This window comes from Engraulis encrasicolus, chromosome 16 (assembly GCF_034702125.1).
Source record: "Engraulis encrasicolus isolate BLACKSEA-1 chromosome 16, IST_EnEncr_1.0, whole genome shotgun sequence".
Classification (NCBI taxonomy): Eukaryota; Metazoa; Chordata; class Actinopteri; order Clupeiformes; family Engraulidae; genus Engraulis; species Engraulis encrasicolus.
The window spans coordinates 16,344,028-16,356,434 of NC_085872.1; the positions used below are offsets into that span (position 1 = coordinate 16,344,028).

Below are 12,407 nucleotides of genomic sequence, written 5' to 3' on the forward strand. Positions count from 1 at the left end.
ATCCACTATGTTTCAATGATAAAGTATGTTCTTCTCTGGCCTGAGAGGAGTTCATCCCGGCATGTCTCGTCTTCGGACGCGGCCCTAACTCGTTACATTGGGTGCTGAAGTTAGAAGTGACCAAATTGTTCCATGTGTTCCCTATTTAAACTAGCCCGACTAAGCCATCCTATGTGCTCAACCCAAAGATTTTGGCTCCGCACATCGTCTGGCAAAAGCCTCGAGCTCGGTTCTCTCAGTGTTTAGCCAATCAGAAACAGTTGAGAGTTGTGACGCAGAACCCACCCGCAAAATCCGTTACTGATTGGTTAAGGTAACTATATCCACACTTCCGTTTTGTTATTTGTATGCTTTTGCAACGCTATAACGTAACAGTCACGCTAATAAAGCAAAATATGGGTTTTACATCATTTGAAATCGGAACTCCAATAAAAAGATCAGACCCTCCCACCCTCCGGAGACGGGTTCCTCTTGGCTTTTGCCGGACTGTTTGACGGAGTCAACAGTGGCTCGCCAAGGCTATATTTAAACACTCTTGCAAGAGTAGTTAACCAATCCATAAGTAGTTACACCATATGAAACGTGGCGATGTTATATACTGTATCTAGATAAAGAAATGGCACTGTAATGAAAGGTATAGTAACTCGGAGCACTTCAACTTCGACACATTGATATCTTCACTCCTAGTTCCCCCCTTCCTCCGTCCCCCTTTCCCTTCGTGCAAGAGGACTTGGAGTGAAGATATAAATGCATCGAAGTCAAAGTGCTCCGATTTGGGACTGCACCTATAAAGTAATTAGTCTGTGAAGTGTAATGTAATGCAGAATGTCTTGAGGATGGACAGTAGACTATATCAAAGCAATATTACAACCATTGAATTTTTATCTTCTAGATCATCAAGGACCAACATGAGTGCTGTCACATCAAGACTGACAAAAGCGCAAGAGAAGAGGATCTGTGCCATGTTTGGTCATGCCAGACTCAGCCTGCTGTACAAAGCTAGCATCCATGGCTATCCATATACTTCATTTGTATCTAAGTGCACCAGTCAAGGTCCTACCTGTTGCATACAATAACTCAGGCTTTATTTTTGGAGCATACATCAGTAAAAATTACGCACAAACGGGTCAAAATATCATTGATGAAAATGCTTTTTTGTTCAGCTTTGATGTAAAGGAGCAGAACCCAAGTGCTTATCGTATCACAAGTCAACCTGGCCAACCTTCCTACAACGATGGAAACACTGGTCCAAATTTTGGATCTTTGATATTTCTCCACAACAATGCAGCCACTGTCCATAGCAATCCTGGCAATTTTTTCAAATTTGATCCAATAAAGATGCATGGAAATAATTTACAGCTGATTGAATGTGAGGTTTACAGAGTTGAAGGTGAGGAGGATGGTTACATGTTGTTTGTACTGTTTATAGCCAATATTGCTGCATGTATTAGATGTCTCCAATGTGATTTTTTTTGTATTGCCATGTCTTTCCAGAGGGCAGTGCTCTACTGCCAAGGCCTTGGAGGAACGTCCAGTGGAATCCAGAGTACGTCAGCATATATCTAAAAAACAAGGACCATTCACAAAATCTACTTAATTTGTTTACAATAACCAGAGATACTGTTTCAGTGCTGATAGTTGACACCATGCAGCACAGTCATTCATTTTATACTTATGTTTGCTTTCATTGTCCTAGACCTAGACCATGTCATATACAGTAAGACTGCCAGCCATGAGCATTATGGACTGTGATTATGTGTTTGCTTTAGAGAAAGAAAAGGCCTAATGGAGACAATCACAAAGTGGAAGCCTGTCATCAGTTCAGTGGGCCAGGCTCGAGTGCTGCTCGTTGGCCAAGTTGGGGCTGGGAAGTCGAGCTTCTTCAACTCTGTGTGTTCAGTCTTCAAGGGCTATGTGTCAACTCAGGCCAACACTGGCACTGCAGGAACCAGCCTGACCACACAGGTACTTAACCCTTTGAGGAGTAAGGATTTTTCCAAGTTCTTCTAGAATTTCTTTTGAACACTCTACAGCTCCCATGAATCTCTGTTAAGAAGTTATTCTAACATCATAATGAGAACTCAAAAGCTTGGCACAATTATAGCATATGTGTGATGGTACTGCTCAAAGGGATTTTAAACATAGCCTACACTGTTTAACATATAGTTTAGCATGGGCATATCATGTTCCGACTGTAATTTCTATCATGTTCCTAAGAAGAGTGTTGCTGATTGACCCGATGTTTTTTGTTACCAGTATCGCACCTATTCCATCAGTGGAGGCAGTGGAGGAAATCCTGTGCCAATTGTCCTGTGTGATACAATGGGCATGGAGGACGGATTAAATTCAGGATTGAATATTGATGACTTCATTGGAGTTGTGAAGGGAAATGTCCCTGACCGCTATCAGGTATGTTTTCCTCCTTTTTTTGTATGTTTTACATACTCTAAATATGTTGTGATCTTGATATGATGTGCTATTTAGTTTCAAGAGGTAGGCTATAGGTAATGGTGAAGTAAGCCAGTGACCTGTGTTCGAAGGATTGCAAGTAGTGCTGCAGTGGTACCCTGAGCATGTGCTAAGGGCTATGCATTGAGTCCATTTTGAAATGTGTACTTGTACAACATATGACTGCGGTGTGGTGTAATTGCAATCACAAATGTTTGTTTGTTATTGTTACAGTTTAACCCAACAATGCCTATTCAAGAAGAGACTCCTGGTTACCGCAAGTCTGTGACACTGAAGGATAAGATCCACTGTGTGACCTTTGTGATTGACACATCCAAATTCAAACTTCTTCCAGACAGCATGATGGAAAAATTTTCTGCTTTGCGCAAGAAGGCCAACCAGCTGGGTCAGTGATAAACTGAGAATAGGCCTACATACAGAAAACTTATTCTTGAAGACACCACTAGATGGCACTGCAAATCTATACCTAAATGCAGAGCCGCTGAGAGCTTTGGCCAGGCCTGGGGCAAAAGCAACTAAAAGGGCCCCCGGGCCAGTAGTAGAGTAGAGTAGAGTAGAGTAACACATAATACATATAATGAGTGTGTTTATCTGCAGTTCAGTATCCCGAATATGAGGGATATCCCGGTTATGATCATATTCAGCATAAGGTGTTTATATGAGCACGGAGCATTATATTTCGGTCTACATTCTTGGCCGTTATAACTCTCTTCAAATGTGCGTAGCCTGGATACCAGCAACAGCGTTCTATGGGAAGCCTCTCTATCTGGGATAGGGTGTTTACATGCGCCAGTATCCCGACCTCTGTCGGAATACTCCACCTAGCATATCCTGATTTCTCAAAGTTCAGAATAAGAGCTTATCCGGTATAATAAGCACATAAAAAGGTATTGTTCAAACGCAAATTCGGGATACTCAATATCCCGATCATATTTGGGATACTGAACTGTATGTAATGGCACTCAATGTATTAAGGACCAAATTATGGGTCTTCTTTTTCCCTGGGCCCAGGACAACTGACCCCCTTTGCCCCCCACCCCCACCCCCTGGCTCCCCTACTCAAGTGTGCTGTGTTGAATGCTCATCGTATATTATGAGGTCTTTTGAAAAAGAAGAATGCACTGATGGTGTATCTCCTGTGTTACAGGTGTTCCTCAACTTGTGCTCATGACAAAGGTGGATGAGGCTTGCCCTTTGATCAAAGAGGACCTGAAAAATCTGTACCAGAGCTGTAATGTTGAGAGAACAGTGAGTAGTGACATGTAGGCCAATTCCATGCGCAGTTGGTAGACACTGAGTAAAACATGTTCAAACCATTATGCAAGACAGCCTTTTACGATTTGTTCATTACACAGCATCAGACTTCATCAGATTTAGGGTCGTCAAAATAGACATAAATATTTCCTTATTTTCCTATTATATTACGTACTGTAAGCCATACAGAGTCTGAGAACATATTACAGGATTAAAACGAACAGCATTTGTTTGTCAGTTCTGACTTCTTCAATTCTGTCCAGACAGTTTTGACTTGTTCAGGTCATCCCAGGCTTTACCAGAAGTGTGTAGCCTATGTCTTAGAACTAAGCTATGCTTGTTGTTTTATGTTTTAGCCCATCTTGTTGTATTTTATGCGTTTCGTGGTACTGTCATCTAACAGCCCTCTGGTTTATAACTGAATTGTTCTAGATGCGTGAGGTGGCTGCCCAGCTTGGAGTGTCCATGACCGCAGTCATTCCTGTGAAAAACTACAGTGATGAACTTGATCTAGACCCACACACTGATATTCTGCTGCTTAACGCTTTGCTGAAGATGCTGCGGGTGACAGAAGGCTACTTTGACAATTTCCCCCAAGAGTCATCGGTTGAAGAATAGAGTTCTGTAGAATAAAGTTCTATTCTACAATCAATGGATCAACTAGAAGTTTCATTTGTGTAGCCTACTGTTTTATAAACTGCAAGCAACTAGGAACACAACACACCCTTTCTCTCTTTTAAATGAAATGCCTTATTATACTCCATTGACAAGTACTAGAGGAAAATGCTGATTAACATACTGATTTTAATCATACTAATAAATAAAAAACAGCTTTTGGTGTCACTCCCTTTTTGCTTTAGGTTGTTGAGTAAAACTGAAAATTACTTTATTTCTTAATCAATGGAAAATAAATATTGCACGTGAACAGAGAAACATTGGCTCATAAAAAGTAAAAACAAGATTGAGTAGGTAACAATATTGAACAATGTTCTACAACAATGTTCTACAACAAATTTCTCCAACACTCATGACTACTTTGAAACAAGGCCTCACCACCAGGTTCACCGTGGCAAAAATTGCAAAAATTGCATGCAAAANTTGCATAGTCCATACTCCTGTTAAACAGCCACTATTGAAAGTAAGAGACAGCGAATATTCAATGCAGTCTCTCCATCTTCACACAGCAGCAGTCCTCCTAGGTACCACTGAAGAGGAATCCCTGCATGTGCACTGACCATACCCCTCTGAAGTGCAGCAGTGAAGCCCTTTTGCTGAGTCGGTACAAAGTTCTTGTCTTTGGTGCACAGTGTTGCCAGATGTACGATAATTATCGTATTTGAACCATAATTTTGTCCATTTTGACCTCTGTACGATCAAAAAAAACATGACGTACGATAATTTCAGAGGTGTCCTTCAGTTCATTTAGTTGCCTTGAAGCAACAATTTGGGCTTATACGATAATTTCCTTCCAAAAAGCCCCCAAAAATGATAATTCAGCATTTTCCATCTGGCAACACTGTTGGTGCATGATGGCCTCATAGCTGAGCCCTCTTCTTCTCTCTCAGCGCTGCTAATGTGAGCCTCCTGGCGGTCACCCACCCGGAGCGGGAGTTGCTGATCGGTACCGGTGCCAGGATCTCGTCTCTGGGCACAGGGGGCTCCGTGCCACCGCCTGTCATCTTTAGGGAGCCAAGGGTCTTTCTCAACCAGCTGTGCTTGGCTGTCTGCAGGTCCATCTTCAGCGATCCATTTTGGTGTTCCAGTTCCTGTTGGTTGTCCAAAATCTCACATTAAAACAAAGCCATTACCTGAATAAAACACATATTATTTTCTTTAATATTGAAAATGTAGCGCAACAACATGAAGCAGTGCTTGCCTGTATCCTGCACTTGGCTTCTACCATTTGCAGCTTCGTCTGGGCCAGCTCTCTCTCCAGCTCTTGGACCTGGACTTGGAGCATGTCTCTTTCTTTGCTAGACGAGGATGAGGGCCTTGTCAAACTACTGGAGTCCTCTGGCTCCTTCTCAAGTGTACCATCCATATTGACGTGCTTGCAACACCTTTCACATTCCAATACTTTGCTCTATGATAAGAACACAGGAGATTATTTACGTACATCACATTGTTAGATTACTTTTGGTTCTTAGTACATTTTATGTAGACAGTATACTCCAGATTATAATCATTGAAATATATGTATAACGTTATGTCTGTTTAAATCACATTTGAGTTTTTCTTTTACTTCAGACATGTAAAAGTGTCTGAAATAAAAGAAAAACTCAAATGTCATATAATCGTTGAAATAGCATATTTTGTCCTGTCTCTTGCTCTTGTGTGTGGTACTGTATGTGCCTCCCTTCACTAGACACAGGTAAAATGGGGTTGAGTAGCAGAAGTGCAAATTAGACGTACCTTAATTAAAGCCAACTCCTCATTGTTTTCCGTTTCCTGCCGCTCAAGTCTTTCATTCAGTTGAGAACATATCTGAAGATGAGGATGAGGAAATTTATAATTTCATCCCATGCAGATTGATGATTGTAACCTATATAACTATTTGGAAAAAAAAAACTTTACACTGTACCTGCTTGTAATCTGCTATGATGTTGTGTGACCTGGCAATGTCTGCTCGTGCTTTGTCCAGCTCTTTTTTGAAAAGCTCCTTCAGCTGCAAAATGAGATGACCATGTCATGCCCTCATAACTTACTACGGTAAACAAGGTAACTGTGTGACAATAATAGGCCATTGGGGTGAGTGTTACTGTACCTGGTTGGTCTCCTCCACCGTCTCCCGTTTCTCCTCTGCTGTCACCTCCAGATCGTGCCTGGTTCTCAAAAGCTCTTGTGTCAACTCGTCAACCTTGTCCTCAGTCTGCAGTACAATGTTGCAGAAGTGTTATTGACAAAAGAAAGACATAAGGCTCTTTTTCTTGGTTTTCTGGTGGGCTTACAGCTCGACACAGTGCGACTCGGCCGCCATATTTTGCTTTTCAATTGGGTACAGCTGTAAGCCTACCAGAAAACCTGCAGTGGAAAAGAGCCTTAAGTTACATTGCTGAAACTCTTCCGTTCGTATTAATATGTGCCTGTAAATGCAATATCTGTCTCAAGTGACCTGGTCTAAGGCATTCCGCAGGGCTATTTTGCTGGTGACAAGTTTGTGGGCCAGATGATCATTCTCCTGCTCCAGGCGAAGACTCGTTTCCTGAAGACGCAGGTTCTCCTGCTGTTTAGAACAAAAAGAAAAAAAATTCCCAGTTGGGAACTATCCTGTCACAACATCTACAAGTGACTTACATGCCCATTGATGCATTTACTTTTACCACAAGGACAATGACCAAATTATGATGTATCATTAAAGCCTGTGTCAGTGTAATAGTATTATTGTAACATATTTTCCACAGGTATTTAAGTGTTCCACTATCAGGACGGTATGCACTAGGCCAGATGAGTTCATAGCAAAAAAAAGTGTGCGCATTGACACCGAAAGTATTTAGACTAGAGCAAATGCATTGTTGGCACAAGGTTTCCATTGCCTTTCAGATGCAGCTGACTCTGGGTGAGAGTGGAGTGCCTAACTGTGCTTGAAGGGTGAGTTTGGGGTGGGGGTGGGGACGGGGATGGGAGGGGGGGGGATGATACTCAGTCAGGACTGATGGGGGTGGACGGCAGGGATGAGGGAAGGGGGGTCGGATGGAAATGCTCACCTGGTATCTGTCAAGGGGGTCTTCCTGCCTTAGTTTCTTAGAGGGGACCTGCGAAGAGATTGTTTAAGTCAACGTTTGTAATGCAGTTTCAGTACTACAAGTACTACAGTAGGACTGACTCTTCTGTTTTACTCTCTACTGTCCTGCTGAAGTTTTTTCTATCTTTATCTAAATCTTGCATTTTAAACAATTTTAAAGACTATTTTTTTTTCACTTTCATCAGGAGCCAAAGCCACTAAAAACACTAAGTATTGCCAGTGCCTAGAACTTCTGAATAGCATAACTTAACACGACTGACAGACAGACATTAGCCATGTACCATATTGGTGTATAATGCTGGACTCACCGGTTGCTTAGGTAAAGATTCTGCTACGAGACTGGCCAAGATTTCCTCCTCAGACATCTGGTCTATGACGTGGGCATTATATGCCACAGAGATAGACACTTCTTCCATCATGTTTGCGGTGTGACACAGTACTGACTTACTGTAGTAGTTGGGTTGAAATAGGAGGAAAAAAACTTGTCAACAGGTTAAGCAGGTGGCTCTTCTCACACACTGTCACACGACAACTTCTTTTACAGCAAAGGAGGGGGAGGGACTATACTGTTGAATGCTGCTGCTCACTCACACCCACTGCTCCTGTCCTGTCCCCCTTCTGTTTACATGTGCGGTAGAAATAGGTTGTACACCTGATGAGAGAACAGGCTTTAATCACCTTTGTGGTTGTTCACATGCAGGTGGGTGGTAGCAAGGTTTTTAAAACTCCCTCCCCTTACAACAGCAGCAATTGTTTGTTTGTTTGTTTGTTTGTTTTTGAATTGGCTCCTCTTTTTGTAGCTTTGTATATCTTTTGTGTAATATGTATGTGCACATGACTGAAACTGAAAAACTCTCTTTTTGAACTGCAGCTATTACACAACTGACATCAATAATTACAAAGATTTGTATGTCAAAATCATTGACAGTGTTGATGAAGCCTAAGTCAACATACCCCTATTTGATATTCCTCCTTTCAGTATTTGACAAAATAATGTCCTTCCCTGCATAGTGGCAGGGTGCCCCGACAGATAGACTGTATAAGCCCAGTGAGGGAAGCAGGTGCCAATAAATTCCTGTGCCCTTTAAACTGCTTAACTCAATCCATAAGTAATCCCTATCCTCCCCTCTCTTCTCCTCTCTCTCTTTGCCAAGCAGAGTATGAACTACATGACTCTTGCAAACAAGAGAAACAAACAAAGGGACAGCAACAAATAAGAGACACGGCATACCTGGTGTTGTTAGCCTGCATGTACTGTTTGAAGGTCAGTGGTTTTATTGGCCCCATAAACATTAGTGGGTGTGTCGGCCCGGCCCGCCGTGCATATTGATGATAAAAAAGGCCAGTGATGGAACCCAGCCAGTCGAAAACACGTCTGACTCAAACACCTGATAAAGCTGGCTGACGAGCAATAGAGAGGGGCTGAAGTGATACGTGTTACAACAGAGCTGAGGAATATTGCAAGGTTTATTCAAATGGCAGATGTGGCATTTTGACAGAAAAGTAGAGCAACAAATGGAGGTCGGCAGACAGACAGACAGCCAGACAGACGGACAGATAGATAAACAGATAGACAGATAGACATATAGATAGATTGTTGTCCTGGGCCAGGGAGAGTGGGGGTCCAGAGTTGGGGTCCTTATTACATTGTATGCTTTGGGCTGGGGGACCTTTTCAAACGACTTTTGCCAGGCCCGGCCAAAGCTGTCAGCAGCCCTGAGTGTGAGTATGAGGTTTCTGGTCATTGTAATTCATGAGTTTGGTCTCAATAGTTATTTCTTAGTCTATAGCAACACTAAGTAGTTTTCCTCTTTGGTCATTCTACTGGCTGGACGGATGCAGAATTCAATGTCCTTGAAAAGCAAGGGAAACTATAGGCCTATGTAAAGACCATCCTTCTATTTGACTAAATGTGATTATAAAGCCTGTTACGGTTACCAAATGTGAATTCATAAATGCATTGTCCCTATTAAAATAGTCAGGGAGCCAACATCTCAAAATCTCAACAAAATGGGTTGTAAATGTATTTAACTTCATGACCCAAGTTGACGAAGCAATGACATTTTCGAAATGTTATTTTTGGAAACGTCTTGATTTAATTAAAAGGAAGCAGGGCAGTAATGATCATGCTTGGCCTATTGTACCTCTTTACTTTTGCTAAAGCCCTTATTCAAAACTCACACCAAGGTGAAAAGATGCATTATTGACATAGCCTCTGTTGATCTTAAAAAACACCTTAAGACTAAGTGAAGCTAAAGCAAACTGGTTTAGACAGTATTAGTGTTTAATGCGGTGACAAAGGTGCATTCAAAGAAAATCCTTTCCTTTGCCAGAAAGTACCATACACACAACAACAACGCCAGATATTTGATCAATGTCCCTCGGGGAGATGTCACATTTCAGGTCTTTTGTGCCCTAATGGGTGCAGTGTGCTTTTGAACACCCAAGCTGCTGAGTAGAGTATGCGCTGGTTCTGAATAGGATTTTAAACAGGTTCCACAGGTACCACCACACAATGACCTGCAAAAGCTACAAAATGAAACCTTGCAAGCGAAAGAATGCAGACCTGAAGCACACACACCCTGTCAATGTGTATTTGATTACAAGAGTCTGGGGAATTGTTTTTTTTTTTTTTTTTTTTTTTTACAAACTGTTCAGATTGATTTTGATTGATTTGATATTTATTTAGGAATTTATATCATTGCACAATGAATGTTTTCATACTTACTGTACATAAAAGAATTATGCTTTGCTAATATTCATGATACTTTGATGTGGTGAATTAAGGATTGACCAAAATATGATATATTTTAAATGCTTATACATAGGAATGTAATGACAGAAATTAAGATATTTGTATTTGTCTCAGTGTAGCACAAAAATACATCTAAAATGTATGGAAGGTTTGGAAAACCTTTCTTTACAAAGGCTTAGCTAATATTTAACATTGTAAAATACTGTAGACCTGAATTTACTGTAAATGACTTAAGAGGTCAGCAAACATTGTGAGAAAGTGCCATCAGCGCCATCTTTCTCGTTGATGTGCTTTCCCAGCGTTGCACACTTCGTCGTCACTCCCTCAAAACCCCACCCGCTTTGATTCAAAACAAATATCTGTGTTGTGATTGGTTTGCCAGATTCAGGGCAATGTGTTCAAAATGTTCGACCGTCCGAGGCCAGAACACTCGAGTCGCAGGCAAAACATTTTGCCGTCCAGCGGGTGGTGCTGGTTTACTAGGCTATCTTCATTGAGTAACTTTGGGCCTCGTCTGTTTAATAAACTCCCATCAAACTCCATCATGCTACTCAGAAGCTGTTTAGAGAATGGTACCAGTTCCTCTACTGATGACTGTAAATCACTATTAACTAGGTTGATAGTGGCTCTCTCTGAAGGGCAGGGCTGGATTACCCATAAAGGCCAGTGGCACAGGGCCCAGGGGCACCAGCCATTTACAGTCAGTCAGGGTCACCGTCACCACATGACACAAATCTAACAAGTATTGTGCGTGGTGTAGTGCTTGGGGGGCACCACAGAGTCTTTATAGGTCCTGCTGAAAGGGAGATGGGATGGGATGGGAAAATCTACACTGCTAACTGGACTTAAAGGCATGATGTAAACATTAGCCCACTAGCTTGTCCTGTCAACGCTGCAAGTGACAAATCAGAGATTTATAGGACAAACTGAACTAGATTATTTCATTCATTAGAATTGTATGATTGATGATCAGCTTTGAAGAGCGAATTACTCTGAAAATCACATTTCCTTAACGGGGAGAAGTATGTGGACTTAAACGACTTGAATTAGTCTTGAATCCCATTCATTTAAATGTAATGCATAAAGTGTGATTATTTGGTAAATGTAAGCACACCATGATAGTGTTTCAAATTCCATCAGCTGAACTATTCACATTGAGTTGTCAGTAGAGAATTGAAATCTGCAAGTCCTCAAATCCACACACACACACACACACACACACACACACACACACACACACACACACACACACACACACACACACACACACACACACACACACACACACACACACACACACACACCAATAAACAAGTCGTATAGACATTTTTAGAACGACATCACTTTCAATCAATTAATAACAGCAATTTACCCATGCATGTTAAACTGTTTGTCAACATAAAATCAACTCAAAATGTGTGTACAGGCATTTATAAATATTTATTTATATTCAAAAGTGAACATTCTGTGAAACTGGTGGTGCTTTTTTTTTAGGTGTCTCAGATTAAATTATGATGAGTTTTAAAACTGGTTAAAACACTTTTAGGAACAGATGTGTTCTGCTGAGGATTCCTGAATTGTGTGTTTTAGCTATCAGAACAAAAGGCTATCAAATTAATTCCAAATAAATGTTGTATGGCTATAAAGCTAAATAAAATAGTATCAGTTACTGATACCAGAACATTAAATAAAACCAATGAGATAGAATTGTATTAATAACTGGCTTTATATGATTCTAGAATATGGATATTTATGACACTTTGTGACCACAGTGAAAAACTTTAATTACAGTATTTATATAATACTTGTCTCGACATGTTTAATACTTCTGTCACCCATAATACAGCAGGGAAGTCTTGTGTCTTAGTGAGGGAGTGATGGTGTGTAGGCTAACAAATTCATAAATACTAAAGGTTCAAAGGAGAAAAGATCAAAACTAGAGAAGGAAAAGACAGTGGTACAGTGAATGGAATCCCACATACAGTAAATACCTTGCTGAACACTACACACATTGTTGTTGGGAATGGCACAATCTACAAATAAAACCAAACACAAGATAATGTGTAGAAGTATAAAAAGAAATATTACACAATGTAAATAACTATAACAGTCATATAAAACAATGTGTGAATAACTTTTCAATGCAAGCACATTTTGCTGTCTCACAACAAAGAGGTAATATCCTCC

General features: G+C 40.9%; 1 protein-coding gene and 1 pseudogene across 1 annotated transcript; one reads left to right on the forward strand and one right to left on the reverse strand.

Moving 5' to 3' along the window:
* The first annotated feature begins 896 nt into the window (after positions 1-896).
* On the forward strand, positions 897-4,341 carry LOC134466331 (interferon-induced protein 44-like; annotated as a pseudogene).
* A 606-nt stretch (positions 4,342-4,947) lies between these two features.
* Positions 4,948-7,960, reverse strand: rabgap1l2 (RAB GTPase activating protein 1-like 2). Its single transcript, XM_063220230.1, has 8 exons — positions 7,774-7,960; positions 7,428-7,475; positions 6,836-6,946; positions 6,488-6,592; positions 6,305-6,388; positions 6,136-6,207; positions 5,600-5,806; positions 4,948-5,489 (listed from the first exon to the last, which is right to left on the reverse strand). Exons 1-8 carry the CDS (start codon positions 7,882-7,884, stop codon positions 5,259-5,261), a joined length of 969 nt encoding a protein of 322 aa, XP_063076300.1. The 5' UTR covers positions 7,885-7,960; the 3' UTR covers positions 4,948-5,258.
* Positions 7,961-12,407: the final 4,447 nt, after the last annotated feature.

Coding starts and splice junctions, on each gene's coding strand:
- rabgap1l2 (XM_063220230.1), bottom strand. CDS start 7,884: ATGATGGAAGAAGTGTCTATCTCTGTGGCATATAATGCCCACGTCATA. Junction 6,947..7,427: donor ACCCCCTTGACAGATACCAG/GTGAGCATTTCC, acceptor TGTTCTAAACAG/CAGGAGAACCTGCGTCTTCA. Junction 6,389..6,487: donor CGGTGGAGGAGACCAACCAG/GTACAGTAACAC, acceptor CTCATTTTGCAG/CTGAAGGAGCTTTTCAAAAA.